The 21934-nt window shown below is 41.3% G+C and overlaps 1 protein-coding gene across 1 annotated transcript in view; it reads right to left on the bottom strand.

The window, feature by feature from the left end:
- The window catches only part of LOC139345849 (retinoic acid receptor beta-like), a 170297-nt gene that overhangs the window by 50209 nt on the left and 98154 nt on the right, over window positions 1-21934 (bottom strand). The window contains exon 3 of the mRNA XM_070984709.1: window positions 4937-5085. Within this exon, the coding sequence (XP_070840810.1) occupies window positions 4937-5085 (149 nt within the window). The remainder of the gene's footprint in view (window positions 1-4936; window positions 5086-21934) is intronic.

The following is a 21934-nucleotide window of genomic DNA, read 5'->3' as shown; positions in this document are numbered from 1 at the left end:
AACTCTGGTGAAGAAACAGCTCTTGCTGAAATGTGTTGACAGTGTTGTGTGTTTGCACACACAACACTGTCAACACATTTCAGCAATACTGTTACCCAAGAGAAATGTTGTGGCTCAATTTGATTTGTCTTAATTTGCTTTACTATGAGTTCCCTCTTCTGTGAGAGCTCTGTGCGCTTGATTAGGAGCAAAGTGATAACAGCAGTATATAACTAGTACGCAAGTTACTTCGACTTTCCCTCATGTGTTCATCACTGGAATGAACAGCAGAGTGAGTCAGTGTCAGCCAACAGTGCAGACATCATGCTCAGCTAAAGTTACAGGAACTTTAATCAGATTCCTTCTGGCATCTTTTAAGATGGTCCCATGGTACCTGAGACAGTTTGTGGAGCTTTCATCGGGAGTGTTCAGAAGGACGCAGCAGGAAGTATAAGGGTGACTGAATGTGAAGGCTGCATCGACTTTGGAAGATTTCTTGACTTTGGGTCAGCACAGATGAAACTGTCATCTGTTGCATATGCATGTGCTTCTGGAGGCCCATATGCCTGCACCCTGTTTTAACAATTCAAATCAGCTCTGTCCACGCAGCAAATCTGCCGACACCGGGCAACACACTAACTCAGTCATACTGGAATCAAACCCTGCTAAAAGTGCCACTACTGGCTGCTATATTAATGCGTGTTTTACTGTTGTTGTTTGTACATTTGGTGTCCTGCAGGAACATTGATTGAGAAAAACAATAACCAACCATTTTAATAATCAATTAATTGTTTCTGTTTTACAAAATTGCAAATATGTGATATTTTATAGATTAAGGATTTATATTGCATATTCAGTTATATAAGGTAAATATTAAAATCATATAATTATTTGGTCTATAAAAGAAATAGTACACACAGAAAATAATATATTGCCAAAAATGTTGCTGGTTGATTTTCTGTCAGTCAAGTAATCATTCACTTCAACAGTCAATGGCCAGTGTCGCTCTAATGGAAGTTAACTTATATTGACCTCGTCCACAGCAGATATTCTTAGTCATCAGTGCAGGAAGCGCAATGGCTAGTGAGTCGGCTTTAACAATACCAGGACCTTGAAACCAAAGATGCAAAAGCGAAGAAGCCATCATTCATTTTATTATTCGAACATGCTCTCCTGACTGTGACGTGTCAAGATGTCTTCTGTGAAAAGTCCTGGGCTGTGTCTCAAATCATTCTCTGGGTGCTTTCATGCTTTCCCCTCTTACAGGGAGGATCCACAGGTGTACCCTAGGTGGAAGTCTTTTACTGGATGGTAAACCACTTCAATCAGAATCTGCTTAGTGACTGGAAACAGCCTTATTATAATATATTTATAAGACCGCATGTGCAATACTGTAGATCAGAAAAGGTATATGTGGATTGAGGAATAACAGTGGCCCTAACATTATTCATGTTTATCATTATACATTTCTGTGTACCTTTCTTTATTTCTTCTTTACAAAGCCAAAAGGCTGTTTCTTTCCTTCCTGTTTTCTCTTGTTCCCTTCCAAGTAGACCTTCGCTCAGGAAAAACAAGCCACTATACAGTCCTATACAGCTGCACAGTCAAGGCTATCTTTATAGTCCAATAATATAAACCACAGCCTGCAAAGGACGTCACACTTACCTGTGCTCTTTCAAAGACCACTTAAATTCTATTCAGAACATTTATAGCTTAGACATAGTTTTTATTGCTCCCACATTTCTGCACATATTCGACAGTCGAGATGTCATGCATCATTTGTAATTACCTCCTAAAATGATGATGGATCCTGCTTGGTGACTAGAATTCCTCCGTCCTCACCGAGCAGATGTGCAAGCGAGGAGGCATCTTGAAGGGAAAGCATCCCCTGTTTACTATACAGCGCACTATATTTACTGTCTGCCATTTTATTTGAGAGTCTGAGTGGGAATTTATGCAGTACATACTGCTCTCAAAAACACCACGATCGAACCAAAGAAAGTAGTGCCCAGTGTCTGATGGCTAAAACATCACATTTACTTGTATAAACCTGGATTACTGCCATTTCTGGGAAAACCTCTGCATTAGTTTCAAATTCTCATTAATGATTAAATGTTTCTGTGACAGATGAAAAAAATTAAAACAGGTCTGGACACTCATTAGAAAAACAATTATTTCCACAGCTGGGACCGGCCTTGTGCGCAGTTGTTATATAGCTGCATGTGTGCACCAATGTGAATGTGCATGTGTTGTCTTTAAGAAGTGCTTCACTCATGCATTGACATAGCTACAAAGCACACACACTCTCTCCAACATTGAGTCTATTTGTGGCTCTAATTGGCACATTCGCTGGGCAGTAAAAGGCTCCTCTTGCTAGCTAAAAGCCTACTGCTCTACAGCATGCTTGGTTGCATCTATCCAATAGAAGGGGCTTGCCCCTCACACCACAGACAACAATGGCTTCGCCATGGACACAGAAATACAACACAGGGGAAAAAAAGCACTATAATCCGCTGCTTAATCCTCTTGAGTCAGGATGTTACAAAAATCAGGGCCATTCTGCCATGAATTGAACTATTTTTACATCAGCGCTCTGCGGAGAGAGCGGATGGATGGGATGAAACTCTGCCATGTTGTCTGTATTCTCAGAAGCACTCTGACAGTGATTTCACTTTATTCACTGTCTGCATCTGTCATTAGCGAAGCACAATCTGCACTCAGGGTACTCAATCCCATAGTCATCCGGTGATGTGATGATGATTCTTTACTTATCTGTCAGCATGTCTGAGCCAAAACTAAGCTGTTATGAACCTACTACACACTTAGACTCATGAAAAGCGCAGATACATTCCATCGTTTTTTAGAGGGTTTCCCTTAAATGAAGGACAGAGCAGCGAGGTCAGAGGTCATGACAGACCTTTACGATGAGGCTTATATTGGCACATAAACACCATGGCAGTCTGCGGAGAACTTGGTTTGACCCAGAGCCCAATGAGTGAGCCGATCACCACCTCCCTCTGGGCCAAAAACTCCAAAGGATTCCTGGCATACCACTGCTTCAATTACAGAGGCAGGGAGGAGAGAGGACATCACACCGCAGCCTGGCTGCATGGGAGAAAACGGCATCGCCTGGGAAGGAATTATACAGGCTGTCTGCAAGGAAAACATGTGCAGTTCTCAAGAGGGTATTACTGTAATCCATTCCTGTTCATACAAAGTTTTACTTTCTCATTTTCAGCTGTTTTATATATAAAAGTTACACAATTATTTAGATAAGCTTTGAATCGTACAGTTTACTTAGCAGCCTATTCATCACCTATTGAATGTTGTTTATATACAGTACATCTATGTGCATGCGGGGAGTGTGAGTGGTTGCCTAGCAACAGCTGCTGTAAGTGGGAGAAGACAGACAAGTGTTGGTGGGGCAGATGTTGGAAGGAATTTCTAAAAGTAGAACCTTTGAGAATGGCAGACTGTGACTGAGAGGAGGTACTGTCATGTTTTAAAGGAACAGTCCACCCAAATATTCCAAACAGCACACCACTCAGTTTTAGTTTTGCTGTATTTGTATGTTTTCTGCAGCTGCCTCAATATAAATAGAATGAATGCAATTAAGTTTGTGTTGCTCAAAGCATTTAAAACCTGTGCAAATAAAACCAAACATGTCTGCATGACTAATCAAACACAGACAATGTGAGATTTCTTTGCAAACTCGGTGAAGTGACGCTTCATTGAAGCACTTTTTCCTGTTTCTTTTATTTTGTAACACACTCGTATTCATTTGTGATGGTAACTCAAATAGCACTTTTTGTAATTAATTTAATGATTTGGTAGCATTGCACTGTATTACCTCTGTAACACAGCCATTTACACTCACAGTGTAATCTGGTAGATCAGCCCATTCTCACTCCCAACGCATCAAATATGGTGTCTTGGTCAGTGGCCCTGCACTTCAAACTATGACATTGTGGGGTACCTCTCTAACATTATTTGTGAAGGCAACCCTGTAGCACAACGTTTTGATGTGCTGTTGAAGTCAGGTGACGTAATATAAATGAGGTGGAAAGTCATAACGTACATAACTAATGACTAACTAATAACTTTGAACCCAAACCATGATCATTTCTGAAAGCTAATCAAGTAGTTTTGGTGCTTAAACTTAACCAAACTGTGATCGCTTCATAACATCAGCCATGTCCTTATTATTGTTCTCAGCCAGCTTTATTTTGAAAATCTAACTGGATGCTAATAATGTTAGACATTTAGTCTTGCTGACTGACAACTGAACACTACAGGTGTACATATGGCGTTTGAAGCGTGGGGTCACAGAATCAAAAGCAAAGTCTCATCTGATGAACTTTCATACTAAACTCAACATATTAAGAACATACACACTGATACATTACATCTGTAAGCTAACACAGACCAGGTAAATTGATTGGTCAGGCTCTAGTTTAAAATCATTGATTCACCTATAGCCTGCATGTCTTTGAACAGCTGTAGGAAACGGGAGCCCCTGGAGGAAAACTATGCATGAATGGGGAAAGCAAACCCACACAGAGAGGTTCTTTAAATCCTTCTTACTGTGAAGCAACAGTTCAAAATACTTGGCCACTGTGAAAGGCCAGCTTTCAAAAGATGAACAGACAAAAGTTCACAAAAGAGAGGTGATTTTGTCTTTTGAATGCAGCTCCTGGATCTTTCAGGTGGCATACCTGTGCTTTTGCTCAATGTCTGTTTTCTATGGTCTGACTCTGGGAAGGACCTTGGTACATTGTTGGTACAAAACCTTCAACATATAATTCAGACTGTGCTGAATCTGGGTGATCATATCAATTTCAGATCAGCAGTATAAAAAGAACTCCACAATTTGGTTTAAAAAAGCTTCAAAGAAACCTTGAAGAACACTTCTTAGTTCACTTAGTCTGACACAGTCTGAGGGGAACAGGGGTCCTACCTTGCAGCCTTCACAAGCACTGACACCATAGTGGTATCCGGAGGACTTGTCCTGGCAGACGAAGCAGGGCTTGTAGACTCGGGGAGGGGGTGGTGGGGACGGCGGGCTGGGGACGAGCTCCTCAGAACTGGTGCTCTGTGTTTCAATGGCTGCCAGAATGCAGACAGAAGAAGAGAAGAGAAGACAGAAGATGAAGAGGCTTGTTTTCAAATGACTGAATAATTAATTTAGACATCTGGAACTAGAAAAGGACATTCACATTCAAAACCAGGAAACAAGGCATGATTCAAAAATGCCACATCGCAGTTGTTTTCTCAAAATGTTACAGGCCCTGACACCTTCTCACACAAATTCCTGGATGGTATTAGTTAGTTCAGTCTAAATGTCAAAGGGGAGCTCCACCTATTTCACACTTCAAAATCAGTTTGCAGGAAAGCCCATGACTGTAGTAAGTGTGTGGTTTGATGCTGGTAGGTTGACTGGATTGTGACTAATCAGAAGGAGCTCCGTGCTAACATTAGATACACCCACTTGTCCTGGTTTAATGTGAGATAAAATGTAAATGTAGTCTTATATTCAAAGTCTAGTGGAACTTCTTGTTAAATCTTTGTGATAGGCTGGACTAAAAGAGACACGAGAAATCACATGAAATTTTGTTTTACTGGGTTCATAAAACTAAACTCTCCTCTGGTCTTCAGAGGTTGATCCATCAACATCAACGTTTTCAGCCATGCTAGTGGTTCTGGGGATTGTCATGCTCAGTAGATCACTCAGTCACTCAGTTTGCAGATCTAAAAATATGGTCCAAGGGAAATCTGAGCAAACATTGGATGGATTGCCATGACACACCTCCCCATGATCAGTTGACATTGTCTAATTTCACTTTGTCCAATACTAGCAAAACTAACACTCAAGCCTCCTTTGCTAATTAGAAAAAGCTAGCATGTGTTAGCATGCTGTGGCATTCAACTGAAAGTACTGCTGCACAGCTGCTGGTGGCTCTTTCTATCACGTTATCCTACAGCTGTCCTGTTAAGTTTTCTGGTCAATGAACAAAGGTTTCTTCAGTGTTTCTCATCCAAACCTACAGTGTGCATCCTTGAAGTCTAACTAATGTGTTCCTTTCTCATAAATCAATTGCAAATTTGATTATTGAAATAAATTGCGTTGTTTTCTTCCATGCTACCGCCACCACCTGTTTATCAGTGGAATAGCATGAAACCTGTGAGAGGACGGTGTGTATGTGTAATTAAGCACATGCACGATACAAACAAAACAGGGACCCACTTGTACAATCAATACTCCATAGCATCACTGGTATCAATACAAACTCAACAGTTAGTCAGTTAAGTGTTGCAGAGATACAGGATCTCTAAAACCCACCTAAGAGTTATTGTATACCCAGTACCCATTGTTTACTGCCAGGTCAGACTTGGCTGTAAACCTGTTGAACCTTTTCATAGCACAGACCAGGAAAAGGGACCTGAGACCTGCTCCTGAGGCACAAACTGAGCTGCAGCTTTCTGGTAAAGACACATGAAAGAATAAGTGAAAGGCCACAGTTGGATTGTCCTTCCAGATGCATTTTTTCTGTCTTCCTAGAGAGCAGGTAGGAGACATTAAACACTTGTGTTTGTGGGAGGTGTGCTCTTGATTTGCTGATACAAAAGCACTAACAGTACTTCAAGGTAGAGGCAAAGCAATCATAACACACTTAACACTGAAGTGAAAATGTACCACGCTTTGAATCTACACAGAGACCAAACCGCTTCCACATGCACATAACCTATCTGCATAGAAAATGGAGAACAGTCTCTCCAGCATCTCTGCTGATTAGATTACTTTCTTCCGTACTTCGTCAGAGTAAACTCAATTACTGATGGTAAGGATCAAGCTCTTATAATTACTGGACCCTCGTCCTTGCATGGAATTCCCTGGCGGTTTAATCTAATCTTCCACTACATTCACCCTGTGTGACTTTTTGCGCATGTTGAATTTGTAGCTTTGCGTTTGGCAAGTTCAGTGGCTCGAGGGAAGACTTAACATGTCTGCGGCACATACAGGCCTGTGCATGAGGATAAGTGTTACCTCTGTAATGAGGGATGAGGAAGTAAGATGACCACCAAGGTTAATTAGAATGAGATGATTTATAAATCTATCGATTCTCACTCTTATCTGGGTTTGAGGAGCATTTCGGGCAGCAAGGAGAAGTCTCTGTGACTCGTTATGAAACAGTGACTGTATCAAGTGCTTAAAAGTTCTGCGGAATATTTAAGTAGACTTGCATAAAGCTGACATAATGGTGCTGTGTTAGGATTTAGAAAAGTTTGCTGCTCTGAATTTCAAGTGGTATTCATCTGAGAGTAAACAACTTCAGTAGGGGAAGTCAGCCATGTTATTTCTCCCTTCTTTAAACAACTGTAGCGCGACCTGGTTTCATTGATAAGGACAGACAGACAGACAGACAGACAGACAGACAGACAGACAGACAGACAGACAGACAGACAGACAGACAGACAGACATTTGTTTTCACTGAAGTCAGGTCATCTCATTGCTCCAAATGCTCCAAATGGTTTCCTTCTGTCGCTGGCAGAGAGCAGTCAGAAGCAGCTTGCACATAAAGCAGATGTATGGTGAGACCCCATATTGGAGGGAAGCCAGTGGTCTGATACACAAAGCCATCTGATCAGGAAGAAAGGAGGAACATAGACTTTGTTCAGACTGCAGGCAAATCTGATTTTTTCCTCAAATCCGATGTCTGAAACAGACTGACTGTATGGGTTGCATGTCCTACGCTGACCTCATGGCTTTCCAACATGGAAGCGCAAGATATGGAGATCCTTCGTCTAATCCAACAAACAATCACACTGTCACATTACAATGCAGAGCACTGTTGTTGTCTGTCTTGTCCTTTACACCGCTCTGCAAGTAGCAGCATGGGTTATGCTCCAGTGTACTCCTGTCACCCTGGATTTGTTGTGCATTGCATTGCAAGTGATGCAGAAGACACTTTGAAATCTGATTTGAGCAGCCACGGCGTCCAGACGGAGACGTATCTGTAGAAATGGAATGGCATTTCAAACCACCTCCAAATACAGCTTAGATCCGATTTGCAAAAACTGCATTTCATGTGGTTCTACTGCTTTTCAGACTTTCTAAAATCAACCAGATACAATCTGGATATGCCAAACACAGATTTTAGCTGGCAGTCTGAACAAGGCGATAGATCCTGTTGCATTTTGTGCATCTACACACGCATATAACTAATACACATAAGGTGGAGTTTCAAGACCAAAACAACACTTTTTTCAAAACTTGAAGGAACAGAAACATGCTTTGTCGTTCATTGCGTTCATTTGATCAAAGGTCATGTTCACACTTGTTTCAAGTCTCATCCACATAACATCCAGATTCATTCTGATAGACTTTTCTTCATGCTTGGCCTCACGTGTCTGTTGGCCAGATCTCAAGTGATAGTGATGTAGAGCATACCTGTCCCTGCATGTTGACGGACCAAAAATCCAGATTATATAAAATGTATAAACTATATTCAAAGGAAATCACTTTTTTATATTTGTAATTATTTTAATTCCTGAATTTAAAACACATATAAATGTGATCATTTTAGGTCTGACCTATTAACTTAAATATTAATACCAGAACAATATCCTCTACGTGATTCACAATCGTTGCAGCTCTGCTAGCACTTTATTCATGTGCTCCCCTCTATCACTGATTAAGGATAATCCTCGATCCAAATCTCTGACCTCATAGTTCATTGTTTGTATGGATGCTTGGATGAAAGAAGAGGTTCATCCCTTTCTCCCCTCTCACACAGAGAAACCACACAGTCACATCACAGCTCGTCCTGCGTCAAACATGTAATAAGTGAAACAAGGTATTCACCTGAGACGATGATGAGGATGTATGACTACTAGAGCACAAAAACAATGTATATTAGCCTTTCCCCAGGTGGTGCGCCACACTTTAACATACATCTAGAGGAAAAATACTTTTGCTACTGATATGCCTTTGGAGCATTTGTGACGGCTGGGTAGTCCCACACTGAGGAGAGGCAGCGCCAACAATTCAGCCCTGCTGCCTATTTGAAACTCATGGCTGCGTCCGGGAGGCAGCGTGACCACCTGCAGACAGATGGGACGCATAAACGTAGATTCATTACACCCCTCAGAGTGTGTGTGTCTGTGCGTGTCTGTGTGTGTGTGTGTTGGAGGAGGCGGAAGAAAGGGGCGGTCAATGGATACCTGTATGGTGGTGTATAGGCCCTATCAGGTGTAGGAGAGCCTTTTTCCATTTTCTGCGTGATTAAACTTTGAGTCGACTTCCCTGCATGTTAACATACACAGAAAGCTCCATTAGAGGAATAAAGGCTGGTGACAGACACACCTAGAGTCTGGCTTAAGAGCAGGATGAGAAAAATCGGTGGCTGCCGTGGCTGCTGAACCTTTAGCCTCTGGCTGAACCTGCCGCTGGGGTCAAACACACTCCCTGCTGGAGGCAGCAGGCAGAATGAAGGGAAAGACTAGAGAAAACAGCCACTCTGATTGGCCTGTCCACTGGGACAGAGCCTACTGACACCAGGAAGCACACCGATATACAGGACCGATACTTGCTTTCATTAAGTGTCAGCCTGTCAGTGTGAGGGATGAGCTCAGAAATACCCACAGATGATGAAACTATACATGAAATGAAAAACTTTCCACTGAAGTTTGAATTTGTTTTGACTGATAACACTATGATGTGGTCTGATAATCACTTCATGTCTTGATCAGATAGAGGCACTGGTGTGACTTTATCTGATCAAGTCAATCGTGAGCCATAACTACTGACATTTACCACAGTTTCAATATTCAGTGATATAACCTAACTTGTGAATGAAAATTTGAATTCATGAGCAACAAAGCTTTTACTTGGTCTGATATGACCAGTGGCTTATTGTGGCTAATGGCAGCAGCAAGAAATGGCTGAGTAACTAACATTACCTCACAATCACTTCATGGACATCTGTGTCCTGCTTGGGCTGCTATTAGGCTACATTTAGCATTACCACAATCCTGTGATTGTAACGTCTTTTTTGGATTGTGGTTTATCACAACTTGAGTTTATTTCCTTTATTCTGGTCGTCACTGAATTTATATGAAGCTTTAGATCAACTCCAGCTGAACTTCAGAAATCATTTTTGCACAGAAGCAGGACTGGGGATTTTGTCCTCCATCTCTTGCTGTAGACCGTCTATAAAGGATCACTTTATGGCCAGGAACAATTAAATCAAGTAAATGTGAACCCATCCTACAAAAGTGAGTGTACTAGAAATGCCATGATAATCAGTCCTTGCACAGGTAAACTGTGTACATGCAGATCAAACTCAGCCTGGGCTCTCTGACTAATGGAGGTTTGTTTACAGCCGGTCAGAGTGTTCGTGTTTCCATCTTTTTAGCAATGTCCAGATGTTACCAGATCTCTTAACTTAATGAGCCCAATGTCATTACTAATAGTAACGATAGCCACTTGACACCTGAATTGTAATACAAAACGCACTTCATGTAAATTGGCCAAAATGTGTGAGTGACAAGTTATTATTGTGCACTTATCTTTATTTGCTGAAATGAAATTATCTTTGTGTGATAATTCCTCTAATTCATGTGTGTGCAAAAAAAAAATCTGTGCACAAAATGTGCCGCTGCATATTCAGAACTGAGGCACAAATCTCACACCATAGAAAATGGTCATGGCCTCAAAAAACATACAGTTGGTGCCAATCGGCTTGAAAAACCTGAACACTTACACTGGTTCAGCCCAAGCTGCGCAGTGTGAGGCAGGATGTGAGGTTACTTGTAGGTAATGTACAGATAATCTGCAGAGCTGCAGCATCATCCATCCATTGTATCCGCTACATTCTGAAATCCAGGTCCTCCAGTCTGAAAACCAGTGACATGTAAAACTCTCCCCACATGGTCCACATGACCAACAGATGGCAAAGAACCTGAAGCAAAGTCTGTCGCTGCACACAGGCAATTTAACACAATGATGCCGCTTTCCAAATTAGGACAAAGCTGCTTTTCTGCTGCAGATATCAGTGAAAAGGTGCACTTAAAATCTTACACTTAATTTTAATTTAAATAAAAATCAATTGAAAGCAAGAAGCATAAATCGCAGTGATTGAATTAAGGCTCACAAATTACGGCGGATCCCTAGAAACGGGAACCAGCAGAGAAAAAGAGCAGGGGGAGCAGAAAGTGAGGCATTTCCTGAAGCTCCTCGGGGTATTTGTGTGTTTGGTTTGCGTTGAGGAGAAAGCTGTGGTGATTTGGGTGTGGAGCGGTGGGCATAGCCGGGGAGGATTAGAGGAATATTACTCCCAGTAGGTGGATCCAGCTCCTCTCCTCCTCCACCTCCTCCTCCTCTTCCTCCTCCACTCAGCTGACGCTCCATCCAGTCTGGAAGTGTTTTTCCTCCAGGTTTTCTCTGCAGGAGTGCAGCGTGCATAGCTCACATACAGAAGGCCCAGTCAGAGGAAATGGTCAAAGTTCACCCAAAGTACACCAAATTAGAAGCAGCTTTGTGCTGCTTTTCAATGCGTTTAACGGAGAGGGATATTTAGGAGAGCTTTAAACACTCAAGGAAAAGAAAATAACAATGAGGAGCAGTCATTTGACTTCATGTCTGGTGGGGAAATGGAAGAGGAGGGTGTTGGGGAGAGGTGAGGATCTGCTTTTCATCAGGGCTTCCAAATCTATTCCACATTTGACAGAAAAAACCTCCCAACTCTGACTTTAGTTCTAGATTCTACTGTATGTGCCAACAGGGTCTTATTAGGTAACTAGTGTTTGGGTTTAGGGATTCCAACGCAGTCATGTGACCAAACCCTCCCCTCACCCCTCCTCTTGACCCCGTGTGTGACCTCCCAGCAACCCCGGGGTGACAGCAGCACCGAGGTCAGACTACACATTGACGGGAAGCAGCAGCGGCAGCAGCGGCGAACACAACAGGTGCAAGCAAGCCACTTCAAAGCTTTCATAAAAAGTGGCCGAGAAACTAAGACAGCCATAAAAGCAGACGGCAAGGGAGAGAGCTCAGGGAAGGAGTGTGGGGAAAGAAATAAGGTGGCTGAAACACGAGAGGTTTCTGTTTAATCCGCAGGAATTCGTGGCCTTAGAAGCACAGTGACGGTATAATTTTATTCTCCCCCTGCCAGCACTTGTAGATGTAACTGGATTCTGGTGTCAGCTCTGTTAAAAACAGTGAAAAGAAGTGAAGCTGGGAGCTCTGGGATGGGTGTGGCAAATCTAATTCAGCAACGAGAGTGTTTCAGCTCAGGGACAAATAGATAAAAACTACCCACAGAACTGTGAGTTCTAATCAGGTACGGAAATGTAGATAATCGTAATAATCATTTAAACATGAGGGTGAAAATACAGTTTTATGTTTGCTTTCATAGGCTGATATTTTTTAGACTCGATAGATTTGTTTATTTTCACAGTGTTCCTGCTGGTATTTGCAATCTTAAAATTGTATAATTTGATGCCAAAACACATGAAGTATTTAGTGGTAATTTTTACGAGTGTGGAAACAGCAATTATACCAAACTCCACTGGAAAAATGCTCATTTTAGAGGCATGGACACCAGCTACAACTACACACTGACTCTGTTCAATCTGTGGTCAGGCCTCACATTCACTGGTGAGCAAAGCCTTTAACTCTACACCTTGATAAAACAGCCTGTATTAAAGTTAATGTGCATAAAAGAAGTCCATTTAAGGGTTAAAAACAACTTAAAATGATCCTCAAGAGACCAAAGTCAAGACCAAAATGATGCAGTATTCTCTGTTGCCGGCTTTGATTCATGATTACAGGCTAAATATTTCATTCAAGCTTTGTTTAAGTGTACTATCTCTTTTTGAAATATGTAGGAAATACACAGAAATACACGGTTTATATGAGTGAGTGTTTGGACGGACAGTTTTTAAAGGATGTTTTGCCACTACTCTACTGGTGTAAAGACTTTAAATAAGGTTTGGGTTGTTATGAGCAACCAGTTGTCCATGATAAATTATGAGACAAAGCTGGTTTAAAGCTGTGACTTCAGGCGGTTAATGACAGGACGACATTTTCCAGGTTTCCTCACTGTTTCTCTGCAGCTGAGGACAAACTGAACCTCCATCATATGACACACCTCTCTCACTTGGTATCTGACCGTTTCATTCAAATCAGCCGAGTGTCACCTAAACATAGAACAAGCATCAATGGACATGTCTCAGCAGGGCTTGCCCGTGCTTTCCTCTTCAGCAGGTTTGACTAGTGTGAGCATGTCTTTACAGGACTCTGAGACAGCTGCAGCTGGTTCAGGACGCTGCTGCCACAGTCCTCACTGAGACCAAGAGAGCCGAACACATCAGTGCATTTCTCACATCACAGCACTGGCTTCCTGTGGGCTGGTCAGCCGCTCTGGTTCATGCCTGTATTCACTCTCTACTCTCTCTGAAACTGGATATCTTTTCAATCGAGGATGCCTTTACGTCCTGCGTTTCTCATTTCTAATCAGCATAGAAATATTTGATATAAGGTTTTTAACACGATAATGTCAGATACAAGGGAAGTTTGTTGGAGGCTGCTGTATAAACAGATAATCACTGAGAATATAGTGAAAGATAATTGGAATAATGTAAAATTATTAATAAGAGAAATTATAATTGTCAACTAAAACATTAATAAATTTAAAATTGTCTTCATGTCTACTGACAACTACATTAGAACGACCTTTAAACCATTTATCCAATGTTTTATTTTGCTAAGTGTTTTAAATTTAATCTGGTACTATTTTTTAATATCTTACACCGCATGAGTTTTTAAATTATTTTGTTTGATTCCATTGTGGTTTATTTTCACCCTCTATTTTATTTACTTACTTATTTGAAGCCCTATTTATATGCATCTTTTAAAACGGCCTTTTGTTTCTTTTGAATCGTGTCCTCATGTCTTTTATGTCTTCTATCAAGCTCTTTGAATTGCTTTGCTGCAGAATGGTGCTGTGCAAATGAACTTGCCATGAATTGGCAAAAAAAAGTAAGTGTTTTCTTTTTCTGAGGGTGGAAAAGCCTCTGAAGCAGCAATTAAACCATCATGAGAATGTTAACTTCTCCACTGGAACCAGATTAAAATAATATATAGAGAGAGTAAAGCAGCTTTTTCAAGCCGTCAGCTCTGACTCCATGAAACATGAGTCTTGGAATTATTCATTCTTTAAGACATGAAACATGGAGAGATGCCTGTTCTGTCGCAGTGTGGAGCAGGAGCCTATGGCAGACATGGCGTTTTGATAATTATTAACAGGCCAGTATCAGTGCAGATACATAGTATCAGTGTAACCCTGGTGGGACCCTAACACTGTCCTAATCATGTCGATTAAACATGCCTGGCATCAGAGAGCTCTCCTTTCCTTTCACTGTTGTACATCGCTTTTCATTCCCCCCCATCCGCCTTTCATTTCACACGCCCACTAAATTAGCTTGGTGTGCAAGCTGTGCTAATGGCCTTTCATGTCCATATCAGAGGCGCTTCAGCCTTGAAGACAAAAAGGCCCCAATTATCCCATAACACACATCAGCTGTACAACACATATCACGCTGGAACATCACACTCTGTCTTTTTAAGTCACAATAGCAGCGGTGTTTATGCACAATCACATTTCCACTCATTTGTCTGATAGCTTTTGGATTTGTTTTGATGAGATAAAATGACTTGATGCTTTCAATGTGAAATTCATTTGTGGCTTTATTCAGCGAGGGTATCGTGCACAGCGGCTCCTCAGCCACAAAGCCCATTTTATCTGTGTAAAGAAGGTCCTTGATCATTCTTAATTAACATCTAAACTGGAAGAGGAAGTGCATTAATGGTCGGCTCGTTGTCAATGTGGCTAATTAACACCCAGGAGGTTTCCACTATCCTGAACAAATAAATTAATAAACCAACATTTCAATGACCCTGCGAGAGGCTTTCTCAAATCAAAGTCTTATTTAAACAGCATCTTATTCAAACAGGAAAAGGGCAGGGGTGTCCTGTCTGACAGCACAAAAGGCCAACGAGCAGCTTTACGGGCCGAGGACAAATTCATCGACAGAAAATCAACAGTTTCTGCTTTTGTCCCTCGTAGTGCTTCATTAGTCCTGTCGGAAAAGCCCAGTGTGAACATTTGTGTTAAAGGCTTCTGGTTGCCGTCCTGCATCGCCAATCAAAAGAGTGCTTAGAGTGCTTCTGCTATTATTTATGGAAAATGTCTTTATGTTGGTTTAGCAATAAACACCAAACATTGTATGCTGAATATGTTAAAAGCCTTGAGAGACAATCCAGGCTTTCACTTTTACTGAATTCTAGGATGACTGAATGACTAAATAAAGAAAATCTAATCAAACAGGCTCTGCAGCGTCTTCAGTATTAATGACAAACAGTGCAGGGCCGTAGCTGCGAACGAGGACGTCACTTTTGTGGGAATTTGAATTTTTTTTTTTTTATAACAACCTGTGGGGGATTTCTAATACAGTAATTACATCCTAATATTTACCACGTGTTTATTCTATAGGCTGATTTCAGTGCTCAGTATTCATTTTGTCTATGTTTAGGCCAGAAAATAAGTACATGTTTCTGTTTTACTCCTGGCAGTGTGAGGAAGAGAGCATTGTTTATGTAAAGACAAAAAAGGAAAAAAGAAAAGAAAAACATTCCTCTTTGGTACTGGTTTAAATGTTCTGAGGGGGTGTGAGGGGTGCATGGAGGGACCTGGTCTTGACCTCAGTATTGTTAGAATTCTGGTCACGACCCTGTTAAAGAGCAGCAGCTTTTCTGTCAAGTCAATCCACACCATTAACAAGCTGCTCTACAACTGTTTCCACCTATGGAGTCACAGGTCCTTTCCACAGTTTGACCCATAAAGAAGTCATTTAAGAAGGAAAAAACAGCTGGAGTTGATCAGACCCTGAATCTTTTGCTGTCCTCCTCAGTCGGCTCATACAGTCCTCATTATGTTTTAATAATTTCAGCTTATTCTTAAATGAACTGTACCTTTTAAGGATGATAATAAATTCATGTTACATTAACATATGTTTAAGTGATTACGGTCATTTTAATTGATGTTTTTCTGAAATTTCTCTGTTTCTATACCTGAGGTAAAAATGTTTATAGATGTTATGACCAATCAACATGAAAATAAGGTAACTTTGACACGATTTGAAATATTTAAAATAATACACAAATCTACGACCTGAACAATGAACAGGCAGCATCCAGGTAACAAGAACAAAATGAAAGACTTTCTCTTTGGTGTTTGCTCAAACTTTTCTGACGGGATGCACCTCAGTCATGCACAGCCCTGCCAAAGATCCTCTACGACACAGGAGTGTGTCTGAGAAGCTGGATGGTGAGAGAGAGGAGCTATCTTAGCAAACTGAGAATTACTGTTTTCTTTAGTCTGAAAAGTCTAAAAATGTTTCTGGTTTTCCAAATGCATTTTTGTGCCTGACCTCTGGCTGCACACATGATGTAAATACACATTTTTGAAGTTAGAGAAATTATTTTCCGATCACTTTATCTGCATGCACGTTCTCACCAAGTTTAACATCAGGATTACCACGAAGTCACAAATTACATACAGCTCCTGATCGTATTATTGAAAAGCTGAAATGATTAAATGATTAATTTATTAGTGGAAAATTCCTCTGCTGCAATTTACATAATGTGCCAAGCACAAATGTTGTAACTTTGCTGGTTTCAGCTTCCTGTTTCTTGGACAAATGTCATTTAAAGATGCCACCACGACCTCTGGACACTTGTGATAGGCATTTTCCCCTATTTTCAGACATTTTAGAGGAAATAACATTAAAACGGCAAACAAAAACTAGATGAATTTATCAGGAAAATTTCTCAGATTTTACTATGAGATGCCTCTGTGAGCTGCAGCAGAGCGGAGGGTGAGGCAGCTCAGGTTAAAGGTGGCAGCTGTCACCTCTGCACTTTCCCTCCACTGATAAGAGCCTCTTTTGACTGAGTGCCCTTGAGCAAACACTTCCTGGGGAATGACAGCTGGAGACCGGTCATTATCAGATGAGGATAAATCACGGAGCAGCAGCAGGGTGACGGAGAAAAACAAACACTGACAAGTGCCTCATGAGCACACGGTTAGAGGATTAAAGTCCTCCAGATCTGCAGCTGGTGACACATATTTTACAATAGATTTGAGGGTATTTCATGAGACTTTAATCAGGTATTTTAATGCGTTTTTCTCATAGGACTAATCTTAATTTCACAACATGTCATTAAATTGTAGTTTGTTTTTTGGTCTCATTATAATAATCATGATTATTTCAAGATCAAATGAAGTCCTCATTGTCTTGTGATTTCCATTTTTTAGTGTCACATAAATGTTAATATTGACTCAATATTTTTTTTTTTTTTTTTCCTCTCTCAATTTTTCGTCAAAGGAGGAATCACTGGCATATTCCTCGGAATGCAACTGCCTTTAAAGCATCCACTTAGTCTCCTCGACAAAAACTAGCAGCAGTCCATCCATCAGCCTCGGCCAATTCACGACGCGAGAGGCTGACATGTTCCGATAGCAGCCCGCTAATCTTGTTGAAAAGTCCGCGGGGTCATTTATCTAAATCAGTGTCAGGGAGCGCAGGTCGCAGCTCGTCAGGCCGCCCCTCCTGTCATGTGCGGCCGCGGAGGAGGTGTGGAAACGCCGCCTGTGTTTACTCTCTGCATTCCTGCAGCCTGCTGCTCTCTGAATTGAACTGATCTGAGACAAGCCATACATCAGCAGGTCGGGGCTGCTTCCACTGCTGAGAATTTATGAGGGCGCACGGTAGGAGTGAAATATGACGTTTGGGAGAAGGTTCTGAGGAGTTTTCTGCTGAGTGCAACATCAAAACAAACTTTTTTTTTTTTTTTTAGAACAAGCATCAGAAAATAATTTCTCATGTCACCCAGCTGCTCTAAAAATATCTCCCCTGTCTATTAAAAATTATTTCTCCTGATATTTAGAAGCGCCTGTGACGCATTCATGCGCCCTGGTTCTATGCTTCCTACGATTCTTCTACGACACTTCCCTAATTTGTCTGATTTGAAATGAGCAAAAGAGACTTTATCCCATCATCAGTCCTACAGCAATGATCAGACCTGCAGGACCTTTATGGCAACTTGTTGTGAATCATGTGGATCATGGACTCAGCCTGCACTGGCCCATCATCATTTCGAGCTCTGAGTGAGGTAATAACCACAACAGCAGCAATAATAACAGATGATGAGAAGTTGGACCTACAGTGTGCGCTCCGGCGGTGCTGCCACTCTCTGTGCGCCAGTCCGCTGATGCAGGCTTTCAGAGCCTTCTCCTGCAGCATGCAGGAGGACGGGCTGGACGTGTAGAAATCCAGCATCTGCCCGGGACTCACGGCCAGCACGTCCATGCAGTCAAACATGATGACGGCGCGTCGTTCAACTAGTCTTGTGCGTTATGGATAAAAATCACCGGCATAAGCGCACACAACTCCATCAAACTCCGCTGTTTTCCCCCCTCCTCCCCCTCCTCTTCCTCCTCCTCCTCCTCCTCTTCGCCCTCTTCTTCTTGGCACGGAAGATTTCGCTCCTCTTCTTCTCCTTCGTCCCGCACCGGAATCATGAATTATTTCGGACCAAAATGCTCCACCACGTCTTCTAAATGCTCATTTGGCATTTTCTCGCACCGTGTCCAGTCAGCGCGCTGCCACAGACGTCCGAACGGGACTCCTCCATAATAACAGTCACAATAACAATAATATCCCGACGTGTTTTCTCTGGATCACTCCGTCCCGGTTACGGACACCAGAGCCAGCAGCGGCAAAGCCCGCCTGAACTGAGGGATCTTTCCTTTCTATTATCAAAAATAACACGGACGGCGTTTAAAAGCACACGTTCTCCTCTCCGATGACGAATGGGTTATCCGTCCCCCCGTGCAGCTCATTTCCAACTAGTTTTGCCACAGAGAATGAAAGATTGAATTGCCTAATATATGCGAGTGAACTTTGTATGAACCCTTCCGAGGCTGCTGACCTTCAAATGACCCAGGCAGGCTGACATCACAGCGGCTCCGCAGCGCGGAACAAGGCGGAGAGGAGAAACGCAGGGGGAAGACAGTGGAAAGATTTTTTTTTCTCTCTCTTGGAAAGAACAAAATACACGACGGTCCCCAAAATTTGAAACGACTTTTTTCATTATTATTATTTGAAGCTGGGGAAGTATTACTACAGCTCTAAGTGTGTGCTCTCTGAGGGAGCTGCTTTTTACGCACAGCGACAGGGAAACGCTCCATTGCTGCAGACATATATGACCTTGTACAGCATCAATAGTAGTGATTTAGAATTTCTTAAATAGCAGTATTTTACTTTAAGTAAAGACAGAAAAAATCTTATCTCATTCACCGCATGTCTGTCATGTCAGCATTGACTGATGACTGACATGTTATTATCTGGCCAGTGTGATCAATCAGGAGGTCAGAGAAGTGCAATTTCAGAGGAATCATTACTTCTGAATGTTTTACTAATGAAAACTTTATTTTGAAATTTCTAGAGCTTCCTGTTTGTTTTTTCTCTTTGCTGAAATGACACAAAGTCATGATAAAAATGACAAGATCGACATTTGAAAGGGTTTCACAAGGTTTGAACTCAACTGGACTTTGTTTTGACGTTCGTGGTTTTTGTTGTTTATTACAATAATTAAAAGATTTAGATCAGAATACGAACCAAACACATATGTTATCTTCTTATGTTATTATATTTACAGTATAAATAAATGAAGGATAAGAAACTATGGAGACATTGCCTGTGTGAAATGTGTTACTGCTATAAGCACTGATGCTAATTGACCTGAATTCTGGATGACTTTATAACAGTACGAAAACCTTGAAGACAAAAAGGCACCAATTATCCCTTAACACAGTTATAAATAAAATGGGAGTCAATAGGGCTTTGAGATACTGGTGAGTAAAAAGACATCATAATAAGAAGAAGAACAGAAAGTGAGCAAGACAGTTTTTAATTATACCTTATCTTCTTGATACTAAATAGTGAATTTTACATTTACTCCAATAATATACTTAAATACAATTTTGAGGTACTTTTACTATTTGAGTACTTCTGTTTTCTGCTACTGGTACTCCTTAACATTTCATAGGGACCTAATGTGTCTTTGAGGTGAGCACTTCCACTTGTCATGCACATGCTATTTTGCAGATCATCCTTCTGTACCTCTATTTAGGCTGAGGACCTTTAATTGATACGGATTATTTCCTCACTGTGGTGTGGCTACTTTTACTCTGAGCTTGAAACACCAGTGTTAAAAAAAATGAGACATGAATATGATGCCAGGTATGAGCAAATTTGATAGTCGTGAAAACACCCTCCTGAAGCTCTAAACTGTGGGTTGTGGTTAAAGACCATGTGTGGTGGAGTCCAGGGTCCAAAACCAAAGACCAAAAGGTGCATAACTTTGCTGCTGCTGATGTGAACGAAAAATCTGTTGTCTCATATGCAGTTCACTCCCTTTAATAGATTAAAACATATTTACTTTAAGAGCAAGCGGCTAAAAAATATTTCACTCTATATTTTTGGTAGGTTCTAAAATGTAAAAACACCAACTTCTTGTCTTTGGCATAAATATGAATTAAAAGATGTTAGGCTGCGTTAATTCTTTCTTAATTTAAAGAAGAGACATGAATTTCAGGTAACAAAGCAACTGAGTCTTTATAACTTAATTTAATCCATTCAGGCTACTTTATACTGCTGAACACTGTGGAATCCCAAAATCAATTATATTAATAAACTCTTTTTTAATTGTTAACTCAATATTAGGTTTATCATTTTAAAGTCAGGTCATGCTGAATCATGTACTTCTTATATTCAGAACTGTTATGATGTCTCAGATCAGTCACACATCAGATCAGAACTGAAACAATGTAAACCATGCTGAAAATATCCACTTCAACCACTCCCTGCACTCTTTATATATTAGGCTCTCCAGTCACGGGCATCATACAGTATCTATCAGCACTGATAAACATGATAACCATAACTGAAAATCAATTAGAAATGTTAAAAATTCCACGTGGGCACAATGTACAGATTTGAGTTTGTCCTACTTCGAGTAAATAAACAGAAGTGACAATTAAAAGTTGACACATTAATTTTTTTCAAGTTTTCTCATTTCCCAACTTGTTCTCAGTCCAAGAGTATCAAATATGCACGAGGTACCCTTTAACATCTGTGTGAGATGCCAGGCTCTCAGCTAACTCCAGTGTAAACCCATCCATGGTAAAATTAGACGGCTATCCAACATGTTCTCATCCTGGTGACACACAACGCCTTCGTGCCAGAAAGCCTTTCTAACACATGGTTAGTGCTTGCAGTTTGGTTAGATTTAGGCACCAAAATTACAAGTGGTGGTATTTGATGCTGTGGGACTGAGACCAGGCTCCACTTTTATAGTGTACTGCCTACTCTACCTCATTTCATGCACTAACCTCTAGTTTACCTTAAACAATATTTGCCTTTCTTTTCATCATTAACATTGCAGACACAATATTTTCTGAGTTGAAGTCAACATGCTCCACACGGTGGTGCAGCTGCCATAAGTGCTTCATGAGTTGAAACATTATAACACCATGTTGTAGCTACCATTGGTTTTGTTTTTATAATATATGTTTAAATGCGGCTGCATGGTGGCGCAGCAGGTAGTGCGCCTGCCTCACAGCAACAAGGAAGTTTGCATGTTCTTCCTGTGCATGCCTGGGTTCTCTCCGGGCACTCCGGCTTCCTCCCACAGACCAAAAACATGCCTAGGTGTGAGTGTGAGTGTGAGTGTGAATGGTTGTGTGTTGCCCTGAGATCGACTGGCGACTGGTCCAGGGTGTACCCCGCCTCTCGCTCCAGCACCCCTTGCAACCCCGAAAGGGATAT

Source organism: Chaetodon trifascialis, chromosome 17 (genome assembly GCF_039877785.1).
Source record: "Chaetodon trifascialis isolate fChaTrf1 chromosome 17, fChaTrf1.hap1, whole genome shotgun sequence".
Taxonomy (NCBI): domain Eukaryota; kingdom Metazoa; phylum Chordata; class Actinopteri; order Chaetodontiformes; family Chaetodontidae; genus Chaetodon; species Chaetodon trifascialis.
The sequence above is the reverse complement of the archived record's forward strand: the minus strand, read 5'-3'. Positions and strand labels throughout refer to the sequence as shown.